The sequence below is a fragment of the Lucilia cuprina genome, chromosome 4 (assembly GCF_022045245.1).
Source record: "Lucilia cuprina isolate Lc7/37 chromosome 4, ASM2204524v1, whole genome shotgun sequence".
Lineage (NCBI taxonomy): Eukaryota > Metazoa > Arthropoda > Insecta > Diptera > Calliphoridae > Lucilia > Lucilia cuprina.
Window position 1 is genome coordinate 19,928,699 of NC_060952.1, and position 27,860 is coordinate 19,956,558.

Below are 27,860 nucleotides of genomic sequence, written 5' to 3' on the forward strand. Positions count from 1 at the left end.
GAATTTAAGTATCAGGAGTTCATAAATGTTAATAAGCAATTAGAATGTGCTTCATTTATACATAATTCACTGTTGCCAATAGTAGGGTACATAATAACTGTTATATATTTTTTACAATTGTTTTACTTATACTTTCTGCAACATCTTACTAAATATTCTTGGCGTTTGGTATTTTTGTTAACATTTTATACAATATTCTTTACATGTGTATGTATATATGTGTAAATAAAACTAATTTAAATTAAAACACACCTTACTAAAAATTATGATATCCTGGTATTAGTGTACAATTTTCAATTTATTTGTACATAAAATTATGCTTGCGCGATTAGGTGCTATAAATAATAAACATTTCAACTTGCTATTTATCATGATAGCTTGGTAGAACAAATAAATAGTTAAAACAATTATAATTCATTTGTTTTGTTTGTTTATTCTTTTATTAGGCTTCCTGCTAATATTTCTGTTCTCCTAATATTAATCCAATGTTTTATTATAAATTGAAATTTCATGCATTAAAAAATAAATAAAAAAATAAACCTTGCTATTAAATTCTGTTTACCTGGTGTTAAATGCAAGTTTTCATTTTTTCCATTACAACTGTTATACAATTAAGCTGTTATAATTTTATTTTTATATTCTTATTACATATTTTGTTCGCCTGGTAATTTGTTAGCATTTTGCTTTTAATGTCAACATACTAAATAAACAAATTAAAAATCCACTATGCTGCAAATTATGTTGGCCTGGTATTTCACTTGTATTTTAATTTTATAGAAAATGGCACGCACAAAAAAAAAATAAATGAATAAACAAATCACAAATATGCAAAAACTTTATTAAAATGTTAAGGAAATAAATAAAGTATGTTGTAAGTATTTTTACATTTAAATAATTTGATTTTAATAGCAATAATGTAGAATAATTATACTCTTAATTAAATGCATTTTAATAAGACTATGACTTAGAAATTTAAAACTTAATATAAGTTTTAACTTAAAATATATATTAATTTGTCTATAAATAAAAAGTGTCTCAATGGGAATGACTTTTTTTAGAATGAAATGAAAGATTATTTAATAAATATATTGAAACCTAATTTATGGCCATTCATCATTTTGAGCTGTATAATCATGTATGGTGTGAAATCGCAAGCCATTGCCTTCAGGTTTATGCCAAGATGGCAAAAGAACTGTACGCCAAAAGGTGCTATAATATTTAAATAAATATATATTATTTAATATTTACTTTGTTTATAAATTAATTACTTACCGTCCTCTTACTAAACCCAAAAATAAACGCCAATTCTTTTCTGGTCCAAAATTATAAGGATTTATATAAATCTTATTTTGCAGAAGCAGACGTTTACGTTCCGATTGATTTATATGAGCCTCAACGCTAGTTTCACCACGTGTTATTAACTTGGCATGCCAGGAACAGAGAGTACCCAATGCTACTACTACCGCTGAACAAATGATCGCCATAAACCATAATGCCCTACGTTTGCCAATGTTATAAATACCATTGCCGTTCATAATTACTTGGGCAGGTGTTGGTAAATTATGTTGAGCTGGTAATAAAACATCATCATCGTATTCATGAAGATGACTCTATAAAAAAAGTAAAAATGAATTAGTTTAATTGGAAATATACAAATTTTTGAATAGAATTCAGAAGAAAGGTAATAATTACATCTGGTATTATATGACCGCTTAAATTTAATTTTACTGGTTCCCCCTCTAAAGGCTCCGTTTCCGTCCAATGCTCACCATGATCTAACCATAAGTAATTGTAACCAATTTCGAAGCCAAATAAAATTAAAAACAAACAACCAATTGTTGTGTAGAACATGTACAAGAAAAAATAACGATGATTGCCAAAACCAACACAATTATTAAGCCAGGCTGTAAAAACTTTTTGTATTAAATTTGTGTAATAAAATAAAAATAATAAATAAAACTGGTGAAAACTTTTTATTGTTCTGTGTACTTAGTTAAATAAGCAAAAATGCATTTTAAGTATCGAAATATTATTTTAATAAAAAGGTGTGTGCTTATTTGGTTAAGTATTTGCTTTGTTTTGTTTATTTTATTATAAGTTGTAATGACCTTGTTTACTTATTCAAATATATAAAAATATATACAGGGAATGTGTTCTAAATATGGGAATCCCAATATTTATCTTTTAGTGATAGAATGTACAAGCCTAATCTAACCATCACCATTTTAAAACTAGCACTAAGTGCAATTATTTAGCTTCTGTGGGCAAGGGGTTCAATAACTTCAAAAGAAGTGATTATAGATATATTAAAAAAAAACGGAAGATGTGTTATTGTAATGAAATTACATGTTACTACTTATAATTCTACTACCAAACTAGCAAATTTATTTATTTCATTATTTATTTTATGAAAACATAAAAAAGGACATCCCTCCTATGAGAATCATGTGTTAAAATCATAGCTTTTCCTGGTCTTTTCGCATTTTGGAAGTTATTATATTAACCTGGTTTGTACGGCCCAGGTGGCAACTTTCGAGATAATTTGTTGAAGGGCAAACGTTGTCAGGTTAGGTTGATGGAGGATGTATCTACATCTAATCCGAAGAAATGCACCTAGGCCACAATCGGGACTATTGTGGGCTCCATTTTATGGATAAATATTTAGCTTCTGTGGACATGGGGTTCAATAACATCCAAAGAAATGGTTACAATCATATTTTTTTAACGAACCTGTTGTGCGCTCCTTTTCATGGATAAATGTTTGCTGTTACAAACATAAACCTTATACATATATAGTATTTACGAATTATATTATCGATGTTCAGAAACTGATTCCTAGATGCGATTCCTAAGAATTGCACTATAATCTACATTCGTCTGAATCTGCACAACCAATTTTGTATTGCTGTACCCGTAACATAGTGTATCCTCTCAGAATAAATACCATCATTCTAAACTCAGAATTTTGCATTTGGAGCAGGCTTCTCGTACTGCTCTCCTTAGGGTCACCTCATAGGATCATTGTGGTTCAACCCACCGTTTCACTATTCCAAAAGGACTTATCAGTTTCTCTATTCTGCTTTCGTTGTGACAAAAGGTTTTGTATTCGGTTAGAGCTCCTTTACACTTCAATACAATCTTAGATAATATATTATTATAAATATATTTATCATTGGATATCACGCTAATTGTCAATTATGTTAATACCTGCGGCAGCCATATTTATTCTAATCCACATTACACATTCCGCTATTGCTCCAACTTCAGCCTAATAGCTACTATTGTGATAAGGTCTTCAACACTTTTCCCCCAATTTAGAGCCATCGGCGTATCAAAGGATTCATACCGGTATTTGCTACAATGTTCCACTTGCTCAAGACATTCTATCTGGGATCAGTATTTCAAAGTTTCCGATATATTGTTTTTTGATACAGCGGTTGCTGTTGTGGGAACGACGATCGCATATTTGGTATTCGATCGGACATATCCGATGAGCGAGTATAGCCTTTCAATGTCCAATATACATTGATAACGTGTCCTAAACCCGTTTTGTCCTAGTTCGCTGAAAGTTATGAGCAGCTCGGTTGAAAGTTCCATCCCACATTTTGTATGTGTTTCAATGGATGGAACATATACCAACGCTCCTGAGCCTTGGTTGACGTAACACTCATAGCACCACCTGTTCCCAAGCTGCATGTATGCTGAACTTTCATTTTGAACTTTGATATAACACTTTTTGTCCAATGAAATTAACCAGACTATTGAAGCATAAACTTGACTTGGTCTAATTACACTTTTTAGAGACAGTGTGTCATAGTGGGACAATATATTGTGAATTTTTTGTGTTTTTCCAAATTGAAAAAAGTATTTCAACAAAAACCCGAATCGTTAGAAGAGAAAATTTAGTTATTTTCGTATCAATACCTTACAATTATATACTACATTACGATCGTAGCTACGTGTTGATTCCAAATGCAGGATAGGGTTGATTATGAACTGAACTCTAGAGTATTTTATAGAGTGGTTACTTTTAATATTGTTTAAAAGTTTTAGAAACAATAAGCAGATTTTCGGAAAGATGTCTTATTAGGGATGACGTGAATTATTAATTTTAAAGTTGTTTAGGTGGAATTTTATCCCAATATTAATAATTATAAGTTGAATATAGATTTTAAAGTATTTTATAGGGGCGTGTTCCTCTTTCGTTATACTTTACTTGTTACTTTTTTAAGCGAGAAATTAGTCAAAACTGAAAAAACCTTATACTCCTGGCCTAATAAAGTTTTCAAAAAATAATATCTAAGAACTTTAAAAATTATAAACTAGCTTACAAAACAATACCTTGGGTTTATTGTTCCCATTCAAGGTTAACCACAAAATCATATTGCACACTGTAGTGACTGGTAGTGACTATATAAGGGCTCGTTTTAAAAAAAATAAACAAAGAATATTTTTAAACTTGAACTTGAATTTTCGTCCATAAAGAATGCAGAAAAACATATAAAAGAATGCTAAAAAATATACCTAAACAAGATTTTGGTGTAAAATATGGTATAAAAGATAACTAAACAAGATTTTCTAGGATCATTTACTGATTTAACATAAACAAGACAACTTGTTAAATTTTTAGCAGATATTGACGTTTCAAAATATAATAACAATGAAGGCGAGTTGAAAAATGTACTAATTAAAAAAATACCCTAATTATAATTCTATTTTCAGATTTTTATCTTATTTATGATGCTGCTAGGATATGCTATAGCAGCCAGTGTTTTGGTACCCTTAACATCTGTGGTACGTACTCCTGAAGATGATACCGCTGTTGTGGAAAGTTCTCGTGTAAGGGGCAATTTTGCTTATAGCACAGTTGAGGGTCATGCTTATAAAGCTATAACGCCTATAATAGGCCGCATTGTGGCACCAGACTACGTGCAACCAATTAATTATGTATATGTACACAATTCATAATAAAAATAAATAAAATATTTTTGCAACTTACGGCAATGATGATCCATTTTGAGTATACATTTATTACAGACAGAACAATGATGTGTGCGCGGTGGTTTGGGTGTAATGCATTTTTTGCAAACGGCTACTGCTTCGTTTAAAGAAATTCCCTATTAAAATGATAGAAATTTTGTAAAGAATTTTAGAATTTATTTAGTTTCTTAGGAAACTTACTTCTGGAGGTTCTCCTGCCGGTGTTATAACTGCCATAACATAATGAAATACAACATTGATAAGCAACCAGTTTCCCACTATTAATAGAAAAACTGTGGCTAATTGACTTTTTTCCCACCAAAATGGCAATCCTATCCAATAGGCAATACTAACAACAGCTGTGGTTAATAAGGCTACACCAACTACAAAAAACTAAAAAAAAATTAAATAATTACTTACATTGTTAAATAATATATTAGTTATTTTCTTAATAATTTGATATGTAGCTACTTCAAATTGCTTTTGGAAAATTTTGTGCACAATGCATTTTACTTACCGGCCCTAATAAATGTGTATAGTTATCAACAACCCAAAAAACTGGTTCCATGCAAATATCGGTTGCATAGGACGCATTCATGTGATGATTGTAGGTCAAGGAACGCCAACATAATTGTACATAAGACCATCTCAGTTGGCAAAAATTACTAACAAAAATAAAAAAACAAAGTTTTTTATGTAAAAAAGTTTTTTGTTTTAAAATATTTTTAACATACACTATGTTTTTAGTAAGTTTTGGTAATTTCCAATTAATTCGTCCCATATTAAACTAAATTAGTTAGCATCTAATAAAGCAGTATTTTAACTATAAATTAATAAATTTAAAAACACATTTTGTTCTAAAATTATTTTACCGACAATGAAAACAATTCTGATCAGCTGCACATGCAGCTGTTTTATTCGCCATATTAAAGTGGGGAATATGGTGTGTTTAAATACAGAGTTGCCAACTATTAGTTTTAACTATTAATAATACGTTAAATTTAATTATAACTTTCGAATCGTTAAAACAATACTAAACAAGTATGAATTTATTGTCGGACATTGCCGACCATATGATACCCTACACCAGTCAGTATGTTAAAATTGTGGATTTTTTTAAATAAAGCATTTAATTTATTTTATTGTGGAGAAGAGGTAAAATGGGCTTATCCTTATAAATTTTGGTAGATAAATTTACGTCTATTTCAAAGACATTTATGTAGATTTTAATCGCTTTAAAAGTAATTAGAAGTTAATTTTGACCTTCAAGTCATTTTCTGAAGGGGAGTTTGTATGGGGGCTAGGGTCAAATAAAGCCCAATCACAATAAAAATTAGTATTGTCATATATTGTTCTATAAAACTAATTTTTGCTGATTTTTGTTGACATTATAAAACATTTAACGTAATTATGAGCCTAAAGGCCCGATTCAGGGGGAACGGTTGTATGGGGGCTAGGAGAAATAATGGACCGATTTCAACCATTTTCAATAGCGATCGTCCTTGAATCAAAAAAGAGTATGTGCCAAATTTCATCAAATTATCTTGAAAATTGCGACCTGTAGCTTGCGCACAAAGTTTACATGGACACACAGACAGACAGACGGACGGACATAGCGAAATCAACTCAGAAAGTGATGCTGAGGCGATTGGTATACTTTAAGGTGGGTCTAGGATCAATATTTTTGGGTGTTACAAACTTCAGCACAAGCATATAATACCACTATAGTGGTGTAGGGTATAAAAATGTATAATCCCTTTCTTTAACCATATGAGTCTGATGCCGACACAAAAAAAATCAGAAAAAATTAGATCTTTCAATTTGTACCTTATCATTAAACAGTGTTTTACATGTACTGTCGTGTCGAAGTTAAAAAATATTATAACAAATGACAACCTAGACTATTAAACAATAAACAAAAACAGATCTAAGAAAATATAAGCTGTCAAAAAAAATTGTGTTTAGCATACACCACGGCAGAAAAGTAGTTTTAAAAAATCCACATTGGTCCCAGAGGTTTAAAGTAATGAGAACATTCAAACGTATTTCGTTAAATATTAATGTGCTCAGTTGAAAAGTTATTTGAATCTTACTACTATTTTATTTTTTATTTTTATTGTAATTTTGGGAGAAAAATTTTTATACACTTTTTAACAGCTTTGGAATTAATTTTTATGAACAAAAAAAAAACAATCAGCTGTAGAAATGAATTTATATAATTAGTTGCTTCATAATTATATTCTAAAAGAAAAAATCGGATAAATACCTCTTAACGATAATTATCATACTAAAGATTATAGGCTATTTAATGACAATATTTTGTCGTTAAGAAGTATAGCATTGGAGTGCAGGATATGTTTCAAGATTTTACAATATTGTTATAATAAAACAATTTTGTTTTGCTGGGAAACTATGTGATTGACAGTTGGCAACACCGAAACAAAAAAAAAAACACAAATCAAAAGAATAAATAAGAAACAAAAACACAAAATTTTCTTCGGGAAATAAGAAAAAATTTTGATCTTTGAAAAATTGAATGTGAATTTATCTAACATTAAATTAAAACAGTATGGATGTAGATGAACAAAGTGAACAACCGGGCAAGTAAATATATAAATAAATGTTAAACAATTAAAACTTACATATTTTTTTGGACCTTTTTAGAAGCAAATAGTTCTTCGGGTGCAACAGTCAATGAAGAAGAAATTGCGACTTCAAGCAATGGAGTGATAGCAAAATCACAAGCAAAACCAAACACTAAGGAAAATGAAAAAGCTACAGTTTCCTCGATTAATGTTGCTACTGTTCAGACAACTGCACCAGATATATCTTCTATCAATAATGAAGCTATAACCATAGAACCAGTTGGAAATGATGTCAGAATGGCAACCCAAATGCATACACAACTTACGGTCCCCTCTAGTACTGCAGCAACAACTACTTCTGAGACAACTGGTGCTGATGTCATTATGGCAACACAGGATGTTGTACAAGAAAATAACCACCGAGAAATTTCTAATAACTCCCAAGAAGAACAACCGCAAAGTGAAAATGCCAATGTTTCAGCCGAAAACATAGATGAGGAAGAACATCAAAATGAACAACATATTGAAAATGCTGGTATTGATCCAAATTATCCTTTGGTGTTGGTTAGACGTGTATCCATGCCCTCTGCTGACGGTAGTCCCAGAGCTGAATCATCGACAGAAAACAATAATGATGAAGCCGTTGCCATGGATGAGGAAAATGGTGCGGTCGCTGACGGAGGAGAGGAGATCGTTGTGGAAGGACGATCTCCAGCTGAAATTGTAGCCATTTTCAATTCCATTTCAGCAGCTGGCAGTGAAAATGAGGATGATGATGAAGTTGAAGACGATGAAGATGTGGAAGACGCCTGGTCCGAGGAGGATGAAGACGAGGCCGCCTTTTTGGAAAATCCCAATTTTCGTGGTTTTGCCAATCAATTTGAAGCAATACGTAATATGATTGCCCACACCAGACGCAGTATGGCTGAAGCAGAAGCTAATTTTGGACCAATACCTCGCAATTCCTTAATGCAACGTTTTCGTCGCATACTCTTTATATTAAATAATCGTCGCAGACGTCTTATACGTTTAGGTCTAGCCACACCGGATGTGGAGCTTCCAGAAGCCGAAGCAAATGCCGAAATGGAAGCAGCAAATGAAGATACTTCTGACAATGATGATGCGGAAACTGCTGAAAGCCTTGCTAATGAGGAATCCAATAATATGACTATGGAACAAGAAGAGGAAATGAATGAAAATGCCGTGCGTTTTGATACTAATTTACCAGCAGAACACTCATACATGGGCTCCAATATGAACCGTGTTTCTGGTGTAAACTATTTAGAAGTGGATCAATATGTTAAACTACGCTTATTTATACATCAGCACGTTTTATTTCCAGGAGAAGTTTTACCATTTATGGTCAATAGTTCTACAACCATAATTGAAGGTGATATTGATACACAAAACGGTATACTATTTGGTGTTTGTTTTCCTTGCTTAAGCAACAATAAGTCAACAGCCAATGGAGATATCAATGTCTCGGCATCCGATGACAAAGAACAACTTTTATATGGAGTTACTTGTCAAATTTATGAATTGGGCGACGACGGTCGCAGCAACACTTTGATAAAGTCCAGAGCCTTGCAAAGATTTGTCACTAAAGCCAGTGATTTAATGGTGTAAGTAAAATTATTTTAGAAAATTTTCCAAAATTTTTTTGAACAAATAATTTTATTTAGACCTTTGGAATATATTACTGCACACCCACGCATGAAATGCTATGGTTTTGTTAAGATTTTACCCGATATTTATTTGGTCGATCCTTTGAAATGTATAAATATGGGTTCCATGAATCGTTTTCGCGACAACGTCTCTATGCAGAATATGTACAAACGTTTCCAGGCTGCCACCACACCCTGGCCAGCATATGTCTATGAAACTCATAATATATCGAATATAATTGAAAAAGCACGTACACAATTGGCGCAACATAAAATCGATACTATGCCTACTGATCCCACTCAATTATCATACTGGCTGGTGCGTAATTTACATTTACCCGAGGATATGTTAAAGTCTGTATTTTTGGCTAATACAGTAAATACCAGATTGAAACTTATAGCCAGCACATTTAAAAAGGTAAGTTTTGTTTAAGATGTGTTTGAATTTTTTTTTTTAATTTTTGTTTATTTAATTATTTTAGGAGACAATTTTCAGTTGTCGTAATTGTGCTATCAATATAGCTGACTGCCGCGAATTGTTTGCCATGTCTAAACATGGTGTACAATCTCAATATTGTAATTCTGGTAAGAATGTTTTGTATTGATTTTCATATTGTATCGAAACCGTTGTGGAATTTGAGATTGAATTATGCTTAAGAATGCCTAGTTATTGTAGAGAAACTGTATAGAATTCGTCAGAAAAATAAGGGTGCGACGAAGAAATGAGCACGTTAAGGTGGTCCAATGTTTTACTCAAAAAAGAATAGTCTTCAATAAAGATATGAAATTGAATTAGGACAACAATAACTAAAAACATAACAAAAAGATTGTTCAATATTTAAATATCATCACTTATTTTTTACTGTATTAATTATATCATACATATAAAATTATATTTCTTTTTTAGCCGGCTATATACATGAAACAAATACGTTTTACCAAGTTAATCGTCAAAATATTTTATACAGTGGTTCGCCTTCAAGTGAATTCAGTTGGTTTCCTGGGTGAGTACAATAATTCTGTGACAAAAATGAAAAAGTACATACACATTTAAAGTTATCCAAAAAATAGTCCTTTATAGTCCTATACCTATAAAGTATACCTTAAAGTATACCAATCGGCTCGGAATCATTTTCTGAGTCGATTCGTCCATGAGTCTGTCCTTGTAATCAAACTACAGGCCGAATTGAATGAAATTTGGTACATGATCTTCTATTGTCCCAGGGACGAACCCTATTGAAAATGGTTAAGATCGGTCCATTATTTCACCTAGCACCCAAAGAACTGTAACCCCGAATAGGGCTTGTAAACGTTGTTATCAAACTACTCGCAATTTTGAAGATAATTCAATGAAATTTGGCACATGATCTATTATACCGTAAACGAAGCCTATTGAAAATTATTAATATCGGCCCATTATTTCACCTAGCCCCCATATAGCCCCCGAATAGAGCTTGTAAACCTTGTAATCAAACTACAGGTCGCAATTTTGGAGATAATTCAATGAAATTTGGCACATGATCTTTTATGGTACTGTAGACGAAGCTTATTGTTAACATCGGTCCATTATTTCACCTAGGCCCCATAGAACTGAACCCGCCAAATTATGTTTAATATACTCGTATCTCGACAAAAACCTGCAAAACCAAGTTCTATACTAGTCTTGATGACCCCGATGAACTTTATAATTATAGGGCCTCATTTGACCCTAGCCTCTCTAAAAAGCCTCCGTCAAAATTTTCCTTAAATATCCACAGTTTTATTAAACAATTAATGGCTTTAGTATATCTGAGGCAAGGTACAATTCAACGTAAATGCTTTATTATGAAAACTAAATCACATTTTATTCGTATACAGGTGTACGGTATTATATGGTCGGCCTCGCCGGACTATAGGTTTGGATCAACGCTTTTAAAATATAGTTGTTTAACATAGTTTTGTATTTGAATTTCAAGAACTTATTAAAATAATATATTTATTTTATAAATAAATTTTTTTATGTTTTATAAACCTTTATAAAATAAAATGATTATGAATAAAGAAGGTAAAATTTTAAAACCTTTAGAATCTGAAAGAACAACTTTTGTACTTTTGCCTTTTTACCGCAGAATTATTTAACTATATGTTATGTATTTAAAGTTTAAAGTTTCTTTTTATGAAAGAATATAAATATTTTATTCTAAAAAATTATACTATTTTCCTTTTCAGTTATCAATGGCATATAATTGTCTGTAAAATCTGTAAACATCACTTGGGTTGGGAATTTAAAGCGATTGAACCGAATCTTATACCCAAACAATTCTTCGGCATCTCATCGTCCAGTGTGCGCGTACGTTTGGCTCAAGAGCGTAATGATGTACCAGTGCAAAATGCCGTTTATATAAATTTCTTACGTCTCATGAATGCCGGAATGAATGAGTTGCGCGAAGCCCGAAATAATATGCCCAACATATGAAACGCTTTTAAACGAAAATGTTGGTCATGTTGTTGTAGCTGTTGTAATAATTAATAAACATATTACAACACACAAAATTACTGACATTTTATTTTTTTCTAAAATTGAATGGAAAAAGTTATCTTTCTTTCTTTTTTGTATTCTATTATGTTGTTAGTAACGCGTATTGTTGTTTGTCACGTAATTAAATCGAAAACTTAAGGACAAATGAATTTAGAAAAACATAAAAAATAATATAGTTTTAAGCGTTTCTTTCCTTTTTTACTACAGTTATTATCTAAACAAAAATATTTTTTTTAATATTAAAATAATACAAAAAATTTTAAGTTTTCATTTTAAAGAATGGATTTTCTAAATATTAACTGCTTTATGCATAAACTTTTATAAAAGGTTTATAAATCAAATTTTCATAAACCATTGATAAATGTTTATGAATAAGGCAGTAAAGATGTAAGATTTGGCTAGATGCCTAAAATATGGACTGGTTTTAAGTTAAAGGATTTGTAATTGTAACCAAAACATTTATTAAAACTATAAAAATTTTATTAAATTTATGTGGAATTTAAACAATTATAAACTAACATAATATATACAATATAATTATTATCAAAAGAAATTAATAAAGAAATAAAAAAATAATAATTTAAAAAATATATGTATTGTATGTTGTTTTATGTGTAAACATCACTGATGCAGTGATATGCATCTCTGTGTTAATAACCAATGAGTTTAAACTATATTTATACCAACATCAAAGGCTTTGTGGTACCTTTTCTTACTTTAATATTACAAACGAAACACGCCACCGACTCTTCACGTTCATCAACTAATGAAACTTCCACGGATACCGAAATTTCCGGATACATAGAATCAATGTAAAAGTTAAATTTATAAACGACGTCTTCAGTTTCATAAATAGGACAGATGGCCTCATACATTAAATTCGAACAAACATCTGCTACTTCATCGGGTAATTCATAGGGAACGACAATGCCCAAAGCCGTGGCATGTACTTTAGCGGTCAAGTTGCGTATATGATCTCTAGCTTAAGAACAAATTTGAAAAATCGACAATTTTAATAAGCTTTTCTTGGAAAGCTAAATTAAACTTACTGCCCAAAAAGTGTACATCCATAACAGCTGTAGTGCCTTTAATAACAATACATGGTGGCTCATCACAACCTTCGACGTTTACGCTTAAGGGAAATGGCTCTCCATTTTTACCTAAGAAGGAAGTATTTTTTAAATAATATTGAAATGATAATAATAATCCTGGAGCAAATCCTGGCTTTCGGATGTGACAGAAATGTGTATACATAATTTTTGTCGTAACTATAAAACATTGGACTTATGAAATTTTAAGCTTTAAATTAAAATTTAGTCTTTTAAAAATGTTTATTGTTTTCATTATAAAATAAGAATCTCATTTAGAGAAATAGACAGTTAATTAGCAAACCGACATTTGCGTTTTCTTCTATTCTATTCTATTCTATTCTATTCTATTCTGATTTTTATTTTATTTTTTGTTATTGCCATTTTGAATAAAAATAAGACTATGATGAATCAGTTCATAATTTTTATGTATTTTAAGAAAATTAAATTTTAGCACATTAGTAAGCCAATTTCATGTTTAATTAACTATTTTTAGATAAAGATTAACATTTAATTCATTTCGGGCATAACTTTAACTTCGTTTTTCATCGCAAAATATGAGCTGTTCTAAAGAAATTTTTTATATACTTTATTTTGAATGGGTTGTATACCAAAACGGTATGTAATCCAGTCGGAGACCCGACTTTAAGAAGAAACAAAAAATAAACAGAAAGAAGATAAAAAAGCTGGAGAGATAAGTGTGAAATCATTGCATTCCTTTCCTATTATAGAAGGAATGTTTATAGTATTGGAAGTTAATTCTACGAGGTCCGACGCCTAAATTTCCTTCATTTACTAAGTCATAATGGAATGTTCTAGCCATTTCTGCCCCACACTCTTTATACAAAAAGGCTCATTTTGTGCAATGAAATGTTATCAGTCTTATAAGAATTGTAATACTTCTCCTGTCCAACTCTAATAGTTGGCTTGTTGCCTTGCCTAGACATTCTACCTCTTTATAAGGCTTTGTATACTCTATAATCCACCCTACTGTGCTAGGATTTATAAGTTCCTGAATCTATCGGAGTTTAACCTCAATGGTTTCACCGACCTAACTTCATTATTCGTTTCCAAATTTTATCCTTGTCTGGTCAGTTTGCCTGCGATCTTATTACCCTGTATGAATGTTTTTTCTAGCCGTTTTAACATCACACTTTGTATAAAAAAACAGTTTGCCTTGGAATTCTAACTCTTCCATAAGAACTTGGATACCCTATAATACATCATACTGTGCAGGATTGATTAGAGAAGTTCCTAAAACCTCGGTGATTTCACCGACCTAAATCTGACCTTTGTCTGGCCAATTCGTTTGCGATCTCATTACCCTGTATTTTACAGTGCCCTGTAACATAACACAACCTGATTTTATAAATTTTACATATCTCATGGATAGCATCCCTATAGTTGATTACTAATCTTAGTAGATTATATTACAATCTACTAAATAAACTATTGCACCTGTGACGGATTCCATTTTGGAATCATCAGTGAAGATTTCACAACGTTCAAATATATAGTTTAATCTATATCAAAAAATTTCGATTATTTTCGGTTTGACAGTTTGATTTTTATTTTACGTTTTCATATTTCGTTAGATGAGGTTTTTAAGTTTAAAGTTTTTGATATTAATAATCAGTCGCAAAACCTTATTCACATTTTAATAACACTTTATATTCAAGTAAAAACTCACATTTTTTAACATTTGTAGCATTGGAGAAAGCTAATAATGAAACCAAAATAATTGCAAAAAAATTAAACATTTTGATTTGAAATAAAATTTTTTATAATGTTTCCTATTGAACTGTTTTATTAGATTAATTTCAAAATTCAAACTAAAGCATAATGATTTAAGTTTTATACTAAAATGAAAGATTAACAAATAACTTTTCGTAAACCCAATAAAAATCGATACAAACTTATCATTAATTTGGACATAAAATAATATAAGCTAAAACATCTATTTGGTGAAAAAAGGAGGAACAATTTTTGGCGTCATACATCGCAGGTGTTTCGAAAAATGTAGATTTGTTTGAAAGAACAAAAAATAATATATTTTTTTGGTGATAAGATAGTAAATGCTACTACCAAATAATACAAGTTATATTAGAAAATATTGTTTAATTTAAAGAAGAAAATACTAACTGGGAATTTTTGAATATTTTAATACAATGAATGTGATTAAAATTTTTATTTAATCTTATTCAATACTTTCTTCTTAGTTTAGAATGTTGTGTTTTTTTTTCAAAGTTTACAATGTTAATATCTAATTAAACTAATGTTAATCTAAAACTAACTAAATATATGATTTAAAAATATGTATATTTTTTAAGTTATAACGTTTTCCATGTGAATGTACAAAACATAATCAATGGATTACATACATTGTATAAGTCTAATCTAATACAATATAGGTGTTTTAGATTAAATATACATTCAAGTGTTTGGAAAATATTTCTTAAATATTTTATAACACTACTTATTTTTTTTAATTGCAAATTAATTCATCATGCTGAATTAAAAAAAATGCTATTAAGTATCAGTATTTCATATTGTTGCAGCAAAATAAAAAATTAAGAAATTTCGTTCTCATTTAGAGAAACAGTCTAATAATTTTATACCAAATATCTATTTTTACTAACCCCCATATTCATAAACAAACTTTTATTTTATAAACGATTTATAAATCTTTTATATAATAAAATGCTGTTTATGAATAAGGGGGTAAATCTTTCGATTAAGCGAGGTTGTAATATTAGTTTTATTTTTTTATAAAAAAAAACTTTAAATTTGTTTATCACTTCAATTCATCAACTATATATGATAATAATAATTGTCATCAGTACAAGATTTTTTTGTAAAGACGTTTATAGACAAAAAAGTTTTTCCTGAGTTGCCATCAATCAACGCCACTACTATGAACATTGGTATTATGAACAGCAACTTTGACTACTCTGCAAAAATTATGGGAGTACGTGGTCCATTTAAGTTATCCAAAAACTACTCCCCTGTAAACATTATTGAAGTACAGTAGAAGACCTATGCAGACATGGATCATGTTTATTTTTATTTTTTTTTTGAAAACAACATTGACCATATCCAGCATTACATGGGACCATGTTGTGGATCATGTGTGTCCATAATTTAAACCGAGAGTAGTTATGGGATTACTCCAATGTAATTCAATGATAGATTACGTTGTTCTCACTTAGGGCATCACAATGAAATATGTTTTTTCCATATAAATATTAGGATTAGTTTTTGACCAGTCCTAGCATAAAGTATGCAGAGGTGTCACTTTTGACATTTACAAAAGTCTAAATACAGACATTCTACTGTACTGTGTGTCGTAAACAATTCTAGGAAGATGTATATAAAATGCAGCTCAAAAAAAGGTGCAAAGTCTTTTGCGAAAGAGAGGAAAACAGTTTGTGCTCGTGGCGCCTCTGTATACCCTGTGGCCCTAGTACCTTAAATAGTACTCTTTATGGACGTGTGCGAAATACTCTTAATATTTGCAGGGTTGTTGTTAAAAGGTTATTGAAATTGTGTAACCTATGGTTATTTTGGCAGAAATAGTTTTTGGTCATGACACAGGGTTCCTAGTCCCTTTAAAATACTTTAACTTTTATTAGGGTAGTTGTCAAAAAATTATCGAAATTGTGTCATCTATGGTTATTTTGGCAGATCAGCCAAATTGCTCCATATTGACTTCCATTAAACTCATCTTACAAATATTAAACATTTGTGTGATGTTATAAATTTTATTTAAAACTTTTATTCTAATTTTTTAAAAAATTTAGATTAAGCACTCGAAATAGTACTTTTTCCCAGTAACTTTAATTACCATCACTATATGATTATGTACTTTTAAACCTCAAAAGGAAGAGTATACTTTTTGGCAAATCTTAAATTAATATTATTTAATTCATGTTTCACTCAACAAAGAAAATTATTAAGGGTTTTCATTTAACGTTTAAAAACCTCGCAAACTGTGCAACTAGTGTATGTTTCCATTTTCACAATTGAATTGTCTGAGAATTGATTTAAGTCATCATTTAGACTAACAAAATTAAAAAGTCTTATTGTTCACTTGAATTTTCATATTTAAACATATTTTTTATTTGTTTAATTTAACAAGTCGAATAAACTTGTCCACTTGCACAAACTTAAGAAACTTAAGCGTTTAAATGAAAACCCCTTATTATGTTTTGCTTGGTAAATAAATTGTTTAAAAAATATTTAATGTTCTCTCTTCAAATTTGATTGAACAACTAATTTAAAGTTTAACTAAATTAAATATATTTTTGAAAAAATACCAATTATTGTATTATCGAAAAATGTAATAAATAAATAATAAATTTTAGATAAGTAGAGATAAAAAGTTAACTATAAATCTATACTTATGAATAGAACAAAATAAAAAAATATTGCAGGTGTTCGACTTTATGGGGAAATCTACTATATATTATATATAGATAGTTATTTATGTTCAACCAAAAACGTAGGTTGTCATTGTGTTTATACATGATTCTTTACGTTTTCCACAATTACTTCTATTAATAAGATATGTTTAGTATTGAGTGTAAATATATCAGTTCACGATTTCGGCCGAAATTTTAAAATAAAATAGTCGAAATGCTGAGACTAAGTTAGACTTTTCTAAAGTACTGACCGGATTGTATTTATCTTGTCCTGAACGCCAAGATAATGTTATTTGTAAAATATGACATTTGAAAGTCCATTCTCTCAACTTTAAAATAAAAGCTCAATATTGGACATATCTTCTTTATTCTTTGAGATATATTCATTTAAATCATAAAGACTGATGGTTTTCGGTGGTATTTATAGCCATATTGGATGTACAACTGCCTGTGAATGTTCAATCGATACCAAATCCCTTTCTGATTTATTATAATAAAGACTGTTGTGACGTCACAAAAAGGACCCAAAATGACTTCAGGACACGATATCTAATATCAGAAATGTGATGAAGAAATTCTGAGCACAGCACAATCCTTTATAAAATTATACTTAAACCTTTGTCGGCATGTGTTACTAATATGTGGATTATATAGCTATCGTGTAGCTGCAAACTTTAAAGTATAGCAACGAACTAACCTTCTTCTCATAAAAATTTGCTTAAATTATTTAACAAGTAAAAGTGTTATATTCGGCTACGCCGAATCTTATATATCCACAGTTTACATGGTATGTCGTCAAAAGAATGCTACCCTATAAACATCAGGGTAATATTTAGAATAGTGCTTAAAGCAATTATTCCGGGGGGCTACTTGTTGAGAAGCTAGGTGAAAACATCAACCAATATAGGGTTAATTTTGGACCGATTCTTACTAAATTTGGAAGATTTTTTTGGCTCGTAATGTCATTATCTAAAGGGGACCATATATGATGGATAGGGTCAACTATGGACCGATCCACATAAACCTAGACAGTTAGATTTTTGAATCATATGAAACTTATTTATGTTGAATTTCGTCGCTATATTCGTACTTTCTCCAGCTCTTTACGTTCGGACACTATCGTGCTTTTAACAGACATGCAGACGGACATAGCTAGATCGTTTTAGAATTTTATAAGGACACAGATAAAATATACTTTTGTGGGTCAAACGGAATGACAAAAATCTATATATTATGCCTACGAAGATATCGTCCTAAAATTTTTTGTCGTTATATAAATGTAATATAATTTTTTTGGGAATTTATATTTGCTTTAAGTTAGGATATCTCGAAGAAGGATGAAGATATGGCATAACGTCATAAAGAGTTTTAAAAATATGGAAAAAATCGGGAATTTTTCAGTTTTTTAAACATAATATTTCAAAAACCCCATATGATGGAGAAATACTGATCTGGATTTAGCAAATAAGTACTGCTTACTTTGGTCTCTGGGTTTCATCAAATTTTATTGGTATTGAGGATACATTTTAGTTACTTTCCTTATTTTAACGTTAACAACCAATTAAGGGTTTTTATAGTTCGTTTGAAAGGAGGATGTATATACATCAAATCCGAAATAATACACCTAGGCCTCTATCGGGCCTGTTGTGCGCTCCTTTACCAGTGTCTCAGGTTGGAATCGAACCCACCACCTCCGGTCTACCAGACTAGAACACTAACCACTATCCTACCGGGGGCCACATACATAGTAATAGAATTTGTATAGCATGTGGAAATTATCATCATAACTATAAATATAATTTCTTAGACTATTTGTCGTCATTAATAAAAAAATAAATTTCTTTTAACAAAAATATTTCCAAAAAATATTGATAACAGCAGTAGCATTAACGAAACACCTGGGAAAAATTATGCTGAAAAATTCCACCTGTTCAATGACTAATTTGCGAAGTAGATTTTGAATTTTTCAATTATAGATTAATTTACCTTGTTTATAAAAATTTAGCAAAGGTTTATAGAGCAAGTTTTGTATGAACATTTGTTAAAAAAAACCTTAAAAACCTTTGATAAAGAAGAACATTTTCAGATGATAATGACTCAGTATTTTATAATATGATCACCTTTAAAGTTATGAAAAAAACATCAAATACATCCTTTATATAAACAACAGTAAAGCTTTTTATTAAAAAATGTTACAATTATCCAGATAACAATTCAATTTTTAAGGATCGATTAATTAGTAGATCCCTTTTTGACTTTAATATCACAAATGAAACAAGCGATAGACTCATCATTTTCGTCATTCAACGAAACTTCAACAGCGACCGGAATTTCAGGATAGTAAGTGTCAACATAGAAATTAAATTTATAAACAACATCTTCATCCTCACTAATGGGACAAGTAGCGCCATCTAAGAGATTTGAACAAACATCAGCTACATCCTCGGGTAATTCATATGGAACGGTAATACCCAAAGCGGTAGCACGGACTTGGGCAGTCAAAGAACGTATGTTGTTCTTAGCTAATAGAATAATAATAATATATTATTAAATTTTAAAACTTAAAAACTATTTGATTCCCTGTAAAAAACTTACTTCCCACAAAATGTACATCCATAATAGCTGTTGAGCCTTTGATAACATCACAAGGTGGTTGTGAACATCCTTCCACTTCAACACTTAAAGGAAAAGGTTGACCATTTTTGCCTAAATTGTACAAAAAATATAGAATATATTTCCAAAGATAATTTAAAGTTTAACTTACATTTTTTAACATTGGTAGCAGCAGAAAGTGCCAACAATGTGACGAAAATGACAGCTGAAAACTTGAACATTTTTAAAGTTTTTTTTCTGTTTTGGTAAATGGAAATGTTTTCTATTGGACTTTTCTAAATTAACTTGTTTAATATTTACTTCGCTCGCAACTATTTATACTAGTTGGAAAAAGAAATTCTAATAAATGTATGTAAGCTGTTTTTTTTTTGGGAAACTTAACTATAGGTAACGATAATATTAATTCAAAGAATTTATTAAGATATATTGGCTGCTTTCATATTTATGCAATATTTAAGTGTCTTATCTTTATATTAATAATATTTTCAAGTACTTGAAGAACGTTCTTAAATTAATTGATCATGTTATCGACTGAAGCACTTCAAAATTTTGTGTTGAAAATAACACCTGTTGTTTTAGAAAAAAAATCAGATTTTTTTCCTCTAGACTTCAATAGTCGACACAATACAATGCTTTACAGTCTAGACTATATATTGATCTATAAATATACTAAACAACACACGGATTTAATTAAAATACTGATCAATAACCTAGACTTTACACACACCTAGATTAAATACATTGTTTTCTAATCTAGACGATACCCTGCTCTATTAACTAGAATTAACAATGCTCTTTAGTCTAGATAAAAATTCTATAGTTTATACACTATTTAATACTTTAGACTATACACTGCTCCATCCAAATAAACCAAAAAATATTATAACGATATCGAAACGATATCACCTAGGTTATAAATATTTGTACCTATCATAATTTCCAAAAATGTTTTCTAGAAAACAATGTTTTCTAGAAAACATTCTTACATACATTCATAGAATCATATTTTTCATAAAATCTACGTTGTCATGCAAATACCTACATATCAACTTACCTTTAAAAGGTACTTTACATTATCTGATTTTGTATTAATACAAAATATTATTTGAAAATGTGTTGCTGTCTGAAAAACTAAAGCATTTTGTAGTTTAAAATGTATTAAGCTTTTAACAAATTTTTAAAATCTTTACTTTATAAAATACACAATTTATTTGTAGTTTTTTTTAATTTTTAAATTGATTTTTCTTCATAATCAATTTGAAATTGAAAATAAACCAAAAAAATAGGTTTCATAATACATGAATAAAAATTTTTCAATACATTTTGACAACAAATTTTCATGAAAATTTTGTATTTAAATTATTTTTATGTTTGAAATATTTTTCAAATCTTTGTATTTTTTGTTGGAATAAAAAATATATTAAAACAATATTATAATATCGTTTTCAATTAAAAATATTATATCATAATTGCCCTAAAAATGTAATACCGTTTTCGCAGTCATATCGCTCTTCGGTTTATTGGGATTGTCCTATAATTTTCAGTAAATATTGCTTTATGGTCTAGAATAAACACTGGACTATAGTTTAGACTAAATAATGCACTAAAGTCTAGACAATACATTGCTAGACTGTACGGCTACATAGTCTAGAGTAGTATAAATGTTTCCTATGGAAACATTTTATTTTTATTTAAGATTTTTTTGTTGCAAAAACCAACACATTCATACAAGGAAAAAGAAAAAAACTTTTCATATATGTTCATGGCAGAAATAATTGATTTGCATTTTTTATTAAAATAAAATAATTTTTCCTTTTGTTTAGCAAATTTATGTTTTAAAGAATAAAAACAAGTAACATTTTCAATTATATGAGTGACCGTACAATAATTTTTATGCGAATAATGTAAGTTTGAAATTTAAAACTAACACCAATTTTTTCCAAGTGCTTTTCAAAACAATTTTTTTTACGAAAACCAAAAACAAAATCTACGTCTAGTCAATGTTTACCAGCAAAGAATACGAAAGTGTTTTTGCTTTGTGCTTTCAAGAATACAGTGAAAAACATTGCTAGTGCTTAGCGCATACAAGAAAACACACAGCCTATAGCTACGCGCATTTACAAAAATAAAAGTGCATAGGGCTTGGGCACCCTTGATCTAGACTAAACAATGCTTTATAGTGTTTACTATACAGGTGCATTGCTATCCTTTCCGAAGTTAAATTAAAGTGAAATTACAAAAGTCTACAAGGATATGCCATGTGTAATCCGGAGGGTATTCAGTTTATAGAATAACCACCAGAAAATTATTTTCTAATATGTTAATACGAAATTGTACGAAATATTTAAAAAAAAATTTAAAATTTTTAATTTTGTTACAAAAAATTGTTACATTCCTTAAATATTATATGCTTTAATAAAATTATTTTTTAAAATCAAACAATGTTTCTTAATATATACGAAAAAATATATTATGATAGGTTTTTATACTTTCGTAAAATTAGAAAAGGGGTTGATGAAGTACTATTTCGTAATATACATATTACCAAAAAAAAAGTGGTTTTCGTAAAATTGAGCATGAATTATTTTTTGTGTAGGGTATACAAACGATAGTAAAACATTTGTTATAATTGTAATCGGTGATTGCCTTTCATGATTGGACATTCAAGTGTTTTCAAAATAAAAACTAAATCACCTAAGAAATAAAAAAGTATTGATAATAGCAGTAGCATTAACGAAACACCTGGGAAAATATGCCAAAACAAATTCCAGCTATTTAATGACTAATTTACAAAATAGATTTTGAATTTTTCAATTTTGGATTAGTTGGCTAATTCATAGCAAATTTTATATGAACTTTGATAAATTGTTAAGAATAAGGTCATAAGACTATAATTTTCAATTAATAATGACCGGGAAACCAAAATATGCAAATGAATGTTTTTTGTGGTGCGTCGTATGGACTCATGGATAAGATATTTACACGTTTCAGACCAATTTGAGAATTTTGCCATCGATTTGTTAGAGCATATTTTTGCATATTTTAGCCATAAGAGCATGATTTGACTTTTTAGCATATTTAAGGCATATTTTCGAGTTTTTAGAGCATATTTTACTCTTTTAGTGCATATTTTGATGTTTTCGCTTTTTTTCGTTTTTATACATTTTTTACATTTTCTTTTCAAAACTTTATTTAAATAAAATAAAATTCTATTTTTTTATTTTTTAGCCTATTTTAAAATTTTGAAAAAAAAAAATTCGTTATGTTATAGTTTTTTATTCAATAAAGCATTATATTTTAAATCGGACATAAAACCGATTACTTTTGATTTCATGAGACCAATCCATTTTTATTATAGTTTAAAAAACTAATTATTGGAATTTATGACAACACCGATTAAAATGTCCGTTTAAAAGCTATGAATACAATTAGAAGAAATGTGTCAAACTTTGTCGTTTGAAATATGTTTTTTGGGGACCAAATGGTTTCATGTTATTTATCGGAATTCTATTATACTAGTTCTTCAAACTATGAGATGAAACATTTATAAAAAAATGTTGTAGGATATAGAATATGACATTAAATATTTGTTATTTCACTACAATTTCAGTCTTTTTGAGCTTTTCAATGTTAAAAAAGTAATAAAAAATTTTATTTTTGGAGCATATATTTTAAATTTTAAGAGCATATTTTGAGTTTTTTACGTCATATTTAAAGCGCTTAAAACAATTTTTAGAGCATGTTTTCGGTTTCCCTGATAATGACTCAGTATTTTAATATATGTATACTTTGAAATTAATTAAAAACAATAATTGAACACATCTCTTAAATATACACTAATAAAGCTTTTTATTCAGAAATATTATAAATTCCAAATTAACAATTATTTTTTTTTTAATCGACTAATTAGTAGGCCCCTTTTTGACTTTAATATCACAAATGAAACAAGCGATAGACTCATCATTTTCGTCATTCAACGAAACTTCAACAGCGACGGGAATTTCAGGATAGTAAGTATCAACATAGAAATTAAATTTATAAACAACATCTTCATCCTCACTAATGGGACAAGTAGCGCCATCCAAAAGATTTGAACAAACATCAGCTACATCCTCGGGTAATTCATATGGAACGGTAATACCCAAAGCGGTAGCACGGACTTGGGCAGTCAAAGAACGTATGTTGTTTTTGGCTAATAGAAGAATAATAATATATTATTAAATTTTAAAACTTAAAAACTATTTGATTCCCTGTAAAAAACTTACTTCCCACAAAATGTACATCCATAATAGCTGTTGAGCCTTTGATAACATCACAAGGTGGTTGTGAACATCCTTCCACTTCAACACTTAAAGGAAAAGGTTGACCATTTTTGCCTAAATTGTACAAAAAATATAGAATATATTTCCAAAGATAAGTTAAAGTTTAACTTACATTTTTTAACATTGGTAGCAGCAGAAAGTGCTAACAATGTGACGAAAATGATAGCTGAAGACTTGAACATCTTTAACGTTTTTTTCCTGTTTTGTATGTATTCTATTAGACTTTTCTAATTTAACTTGTTTAACATTAACTTTGGTCGCAACTATTTATACCAATTGGAAAAAGAAATTCTAACAAATGTATGTTTTTTGGGAAACTCAACTATTTTTTAAGATATATTGGTTGATTTTATATTTATGCGATATTCAAGTGTATTATCATTAGATTACTAATATTTTAAGTACTTGAAGAACGTTCTTAAATTAATTGATCATGTTATCGATTGAAGCACTTGTGTTGAAAGTAACACCTGTTGTTTGAAAAAAATTATAATCGAATTTTTTTTCGCTAGGCTAGATTTTTATAGTCGACACTTTAGAATATTTAATATTTTAGAATAATATTGATATTTATAGTAAAAAACACTGCAGTATTGACTAAAATTATTTACACTAGACGATACACTGCTCCAAAATCTATACTACACACTGCTCTATAGGTTAGACTACACACTGTCCTTTAATTTACACTATACACTGATCTATAGTCCAGACTAGAAACTGATCTATAGTCTAGACTATTCACTTCTCAATAGTCTAGTCTATACACTTCTCTATAGCCTCTAGACCATACACTTCTTTATAATAAAGACTATACATATTCTGCTCTAAAATCTATACTTCACTCTATAGATTAGACAACACACTGTCCTATAGTTTAGACTTTACTTTGTTCTATAGTCTAGGCAATACACCGTTCTACAGCCTGCTATATAATTTAGACTATATATCGCTCCCAAATTTAAACAACACACTGTCCTTAAGTTTAGACACTGATCTATAGTTCAGACTATACACAGCTATATATTCTACATCATACACTGCTCTATAGTCATCAAAACTGTTGTTTATAAAAATCTAATTTTAATTCTTACTACCTATATATTCTGCAGAAGTTTTAGATTCCTTCAGTGTGATTTACAGTAATAGATATTGGAACTTTTTTTTAACTCGGCAACACAGACACCGTAAAATAATATAAAATAATTGTAATAAAATCTATTGCCTATCTTTAGGATTAGATGAATGAAAATAACATAGAATTGTTTATTTTAAAGACTTGGAAAAAAACAATAAGTAATTTTTTAAATCACTAAAAGTGGAATTTAATTCCTATGCTATAAATTTATATTTATATTGAATATTTGTCCAATTCACAATTGATATCGTATCGTTGTAGCGTAGTACGTAGATACAACTGTACAACACCGATTGTAAATTAGACAATTGTAAATCGTAATCAAAGAAATTTAAATTAGAAAAAGTGACGTTCAAACTTTATACCAAATAGTCTTCTATATTAATCAATAATTTATAGTAATCGGCAGATTGATAGTTAAGTACAAAAATACAGTGAGAAAAAGTTTAATAAGGTTTAAGGGCTGTTCACATGATCACGCTTTACGTACATTACAAAGACTAATGAAAAAGTATATTGAAATTCTATCCGTATAACAAAAAAATAAATGTCGTATGATTTATATTTTTTATGTTTAAACGATTGGTATAAAACAATAACAAAGTAAGATGGAAACAGCTGTTTCACTTTGTATGTGTTTACTTAAAAACACATCATTGATCTAATGCAACTTGCTTGTTTTTTTTAATCATTAAAAAATTAAGATAATCATACGATTGTAAAATTTTCCATCCGCATTTTCTCTCAATGTATGGTGGTTTTTATTACATATTGCGTTTAGACGATCTCATCCGTACTCTTTTATACAAAATTTAAACAGATCATATTTCTTGTGTGCTCGTGTGAAGGCGGCTTTACTAATGAAAATTATTGACGTTCTTAGAATTCAAAGTTTTTCTGACCAATTTAAAAAATTAAATTCTTTAATGTTGAATTTTCTGAATTCTTAATACATAATATTAAATTTTAAAAAAATTATAGTTTTACAGTGTACGTCAAAAAAAAATAAAATAAAATGACAAGGCCGTTTGCGTGCAAAAATGTCTATGAAATGACAACAGGTGTTAAAAAAACTGAATTCTTATCACATTAAAAAATTTATATTAAAATCAATTATAAGGTTTTAACTTTTTTATGATTTTATTAATAACTAGGGTGGCTGACTAAACATATTTTTGTTACAACTTGATATTTCCAGGTGCAAAGTGCTTATCGCAAAGTTTTGGTGCAATCATTAGCACTTAATCAAGTTTAATATTCTCTAATCTAAGAAAAACAAATTTAAATAATAATATGGTGCAGTTTGGGTTAAGTGAATCTTATCAAAATGTACTGAAACAATAAAATATAATAAGCAAATAAATCAAATCAATCTCTGCAATTAGTTAGAAATAAATTACTTTGAACTTGTTTTTTTGTATAATAATAATGATTTACTCTTCTATAGTCTTGAATAGACACTGCTTTATAGTCAAGGCTGCTGAATGATCTTAATTATTCACTGTTTTCAGAATAATGATCATTATTTTGACCATCTCTACAGATAATATTTATATTTGAAAAATTTTAAATTTCGCAATTTTTAACTTAAAATCAACCAGTCATTTACTCATTCTCATATGCACAAAAAATGTGTATAAAATGTATTCGTAATGCCAACACAAGCTTTTAGGAAAAACATTAAAAATGTAAATGTTTTGGGGATTTTACAAAAAGGTATGAACAAAAAACAAACATAAAATAATATTGTAAGTATATAATTATGAATATAAAACAGAGAGGTAGAACAAAAGGATAGAAACAATTCTAAAGGGAAACTTTTTGAAAATCCAGGATCATATGTGGGCAATTTTATATTAACTCAAAATCGAATATGACGAAATTTGAACCAAGGTTAGTACTATTGTGGGGGTCGAAGTTGGACATTTTGGTCACATAGGATTTTTTTCAAATGCGTGTAATTTTTCATATGGATCTTTATAGGTAGAAACGTTGATTAAGCCATGTCCGTCTGTCGGTCTGTATGTTTTTTTAAAATTTGTTTTTAGAAGACCGTAGACAGCTGCGAGATCCGAATTTTTTGGTACCTTTTTTTCAAAAGAAACTTTTAGAATTTTCTATAATATTGAAACTAGAAATATGAAATGAATTATATGAATTAACGGGGACTATTTTGTCACACACAACAAAAACGTCCATTTTTAAATAAAAAAGGGGAAATGAAGTGTCAAATATAAAAAAATGTCTTTCCGTTACGAAAATTATTTTTAATACTATTGGTTCGTGCACGCAGAGAAAAAACATGGTTCGGCATGGTTAGGAAAACTATTCTATGTTTTTTGTAAAAATAATTTGTTGTCATAACCAAACAATTGTTAGTTTTATTGAATATCAATATTTTAGTTACTGAAAACATTTATATGTTTATGACAATTATAAATTTGAGAATGATTCTCTGAAAAATAATTATTTTTACAACAAATAAATAATGATAATTATGTAAACATATTATATTCTTTAGAATCATTTAA

The 27,860-nt window shown here is 29.1% G+C and overlaps 6 protein-coding genes across 8 annotated transcripts in view; 2 read left to right on the top strand and 4 right to left on the bottom strand.

The window, feature by feature from the left end:
- Positions 1-1,058: 1,058 nt before the first annotated feature.
- The window catches only part of LOC111684256 (palmitoyltransferase ZDHHC16), a 177,265-nt gene continuing 150,463 nt past the window's right edge, over positions 1,059-27,860 (bottom strand). The window contains exons 1-7 of one of the 3 annotated variants that reach the window (XM_023446390.2): positions 5,715-5,873; positions 5,498-5,645; positions 5,182-5,373; positions 5,000-5,117; positions 1,693-1,904; positions 1,273-1,610; positions 1,059-1,209 (exon numbers count right to left, since the gene is read on the bottom strand). In XM_023446390.2, coding sequence (XP_023302158.2) covers positions 1,101-1,209; positions 1,273-1,610; positions 1,693-1,904; positions 5,000-5,117; positions 5,182-5,373; positions 5,498-5,645; positions 5,715-5,761 — 1,164 coding nt within the window. In that variant the 5' untranslated portion in view covers positions 5,762-5,873 and the 3' untranslated portion in view covers positions 1,059-1,100. Of the gene's footprint in view, positions 1,210-1,272; positions 1,611-1,692; positions 1,914-4,999; positions 5,118-5,181; positions 5,374-5,497; positions 5,646-5,714; positions 5,874-27,860 lie in introns of those variants that run through there. The other 2 variants (XM_046950113.1, XM_046950114.1) reach the window with 2 other exon arrangements.
- LOC124419702 lies at positions 4,517-4,998 on the top strand. Its single transcript, XM_046950115.1, has 2 exons — positions 4,517-4,666; positions 4,723-4,998. The coding sequence occupies exons 1-2, from the start codon at positions 4,661-4,663 to the stop codon at positions 4,966-4,968; spliced, it is 252 nt and encodes an 83-aa protein (XP_046806071.1). The 5' UTR covers positions 4,517-4,660; the 3' UTR covers positions 4,969-4,998.
- Positions 7,428-11,897, top strand: LOC111684245 (protein cereblon). Its single transcript, XM_023446378.2, has 6 exons — positions 7,428-7,580; positions 7,645-9,187; positions 9,248-9,647; positions 9,712-9,814; positions 10,137-10,233; positions 11,438-11,897. The coding sequence occupies exons 1-6, from the start codon at positions 7,550-7,552 to the stop codon at positions 11,682-11,684; spliced, it is 2,421 nt and encodes an 806-aa protein (XP_023302146.2). The 5' UTR covers positions 7,428-7,549; the 3' UTR covers positions 11,685-11,897.
- On the bottom strand, positions 12,246-14,659 carry LOC111684250. The gene is made up of 3 exons (XM_023446382.2): positions 14,526-14,659; positions 12,797-12,907; positions 12,246-12,729 (listed from the first exon to the last, which is right to left on the bottom strand). Exons 1-3 carry the CDS (start codon positions 14,593-14,595, stop codon positions 12,425-12,427), a joined length of 486 nt encoding a protein of 161 aa, XP_023302150.1. The 5' UTR covers positions 14,596-14,659; the 3' UTR covers positions 12,246-12,424.
- LOC111684252 (NPC intracellular cholesterol transporter 2-like) lies at positions 19,408-20,139 on the bottom strand. The gene is made up of 3 exons (XM_023446385.2): positions 20,021-20,139; positions 19,852-19,962; positions 19,408-19,778 (listed from the first exon to the last, which is right to left on the bottom strand). The coding sequence occupies exons 1-3, from the start codon at positions 20,088-20,090 to the stop codon at positions 19,489-19,491; spliced, it is 471 nt and encodes a 156-aa protein (XP_023302153.2). The 5' UTR covers positions 20,091-20,139; the 3' UTR covers positions 19,408-19,488.
- Positions 23,772-24,392, bottom strand: LOC111684251 (NPC intracellular cholesterol transporter 2-like). The gene is made up of 3 exons (XM_023446383.2): positions 24,304-24,392; positions 24,135-24,245; positions 23,772-24,061 (listed from the first exon to the last, which is right to left on the bottom strand). The coding sequence occupies exons 1-3, from the start codon at positions 24,371-24,373 to the stop codon at positions 23,772-23,774; spliced, it is 471 nt and encodes a 156-aa protein (XP_023302151.1). The 5' UTR covers positions 24,374-24,392.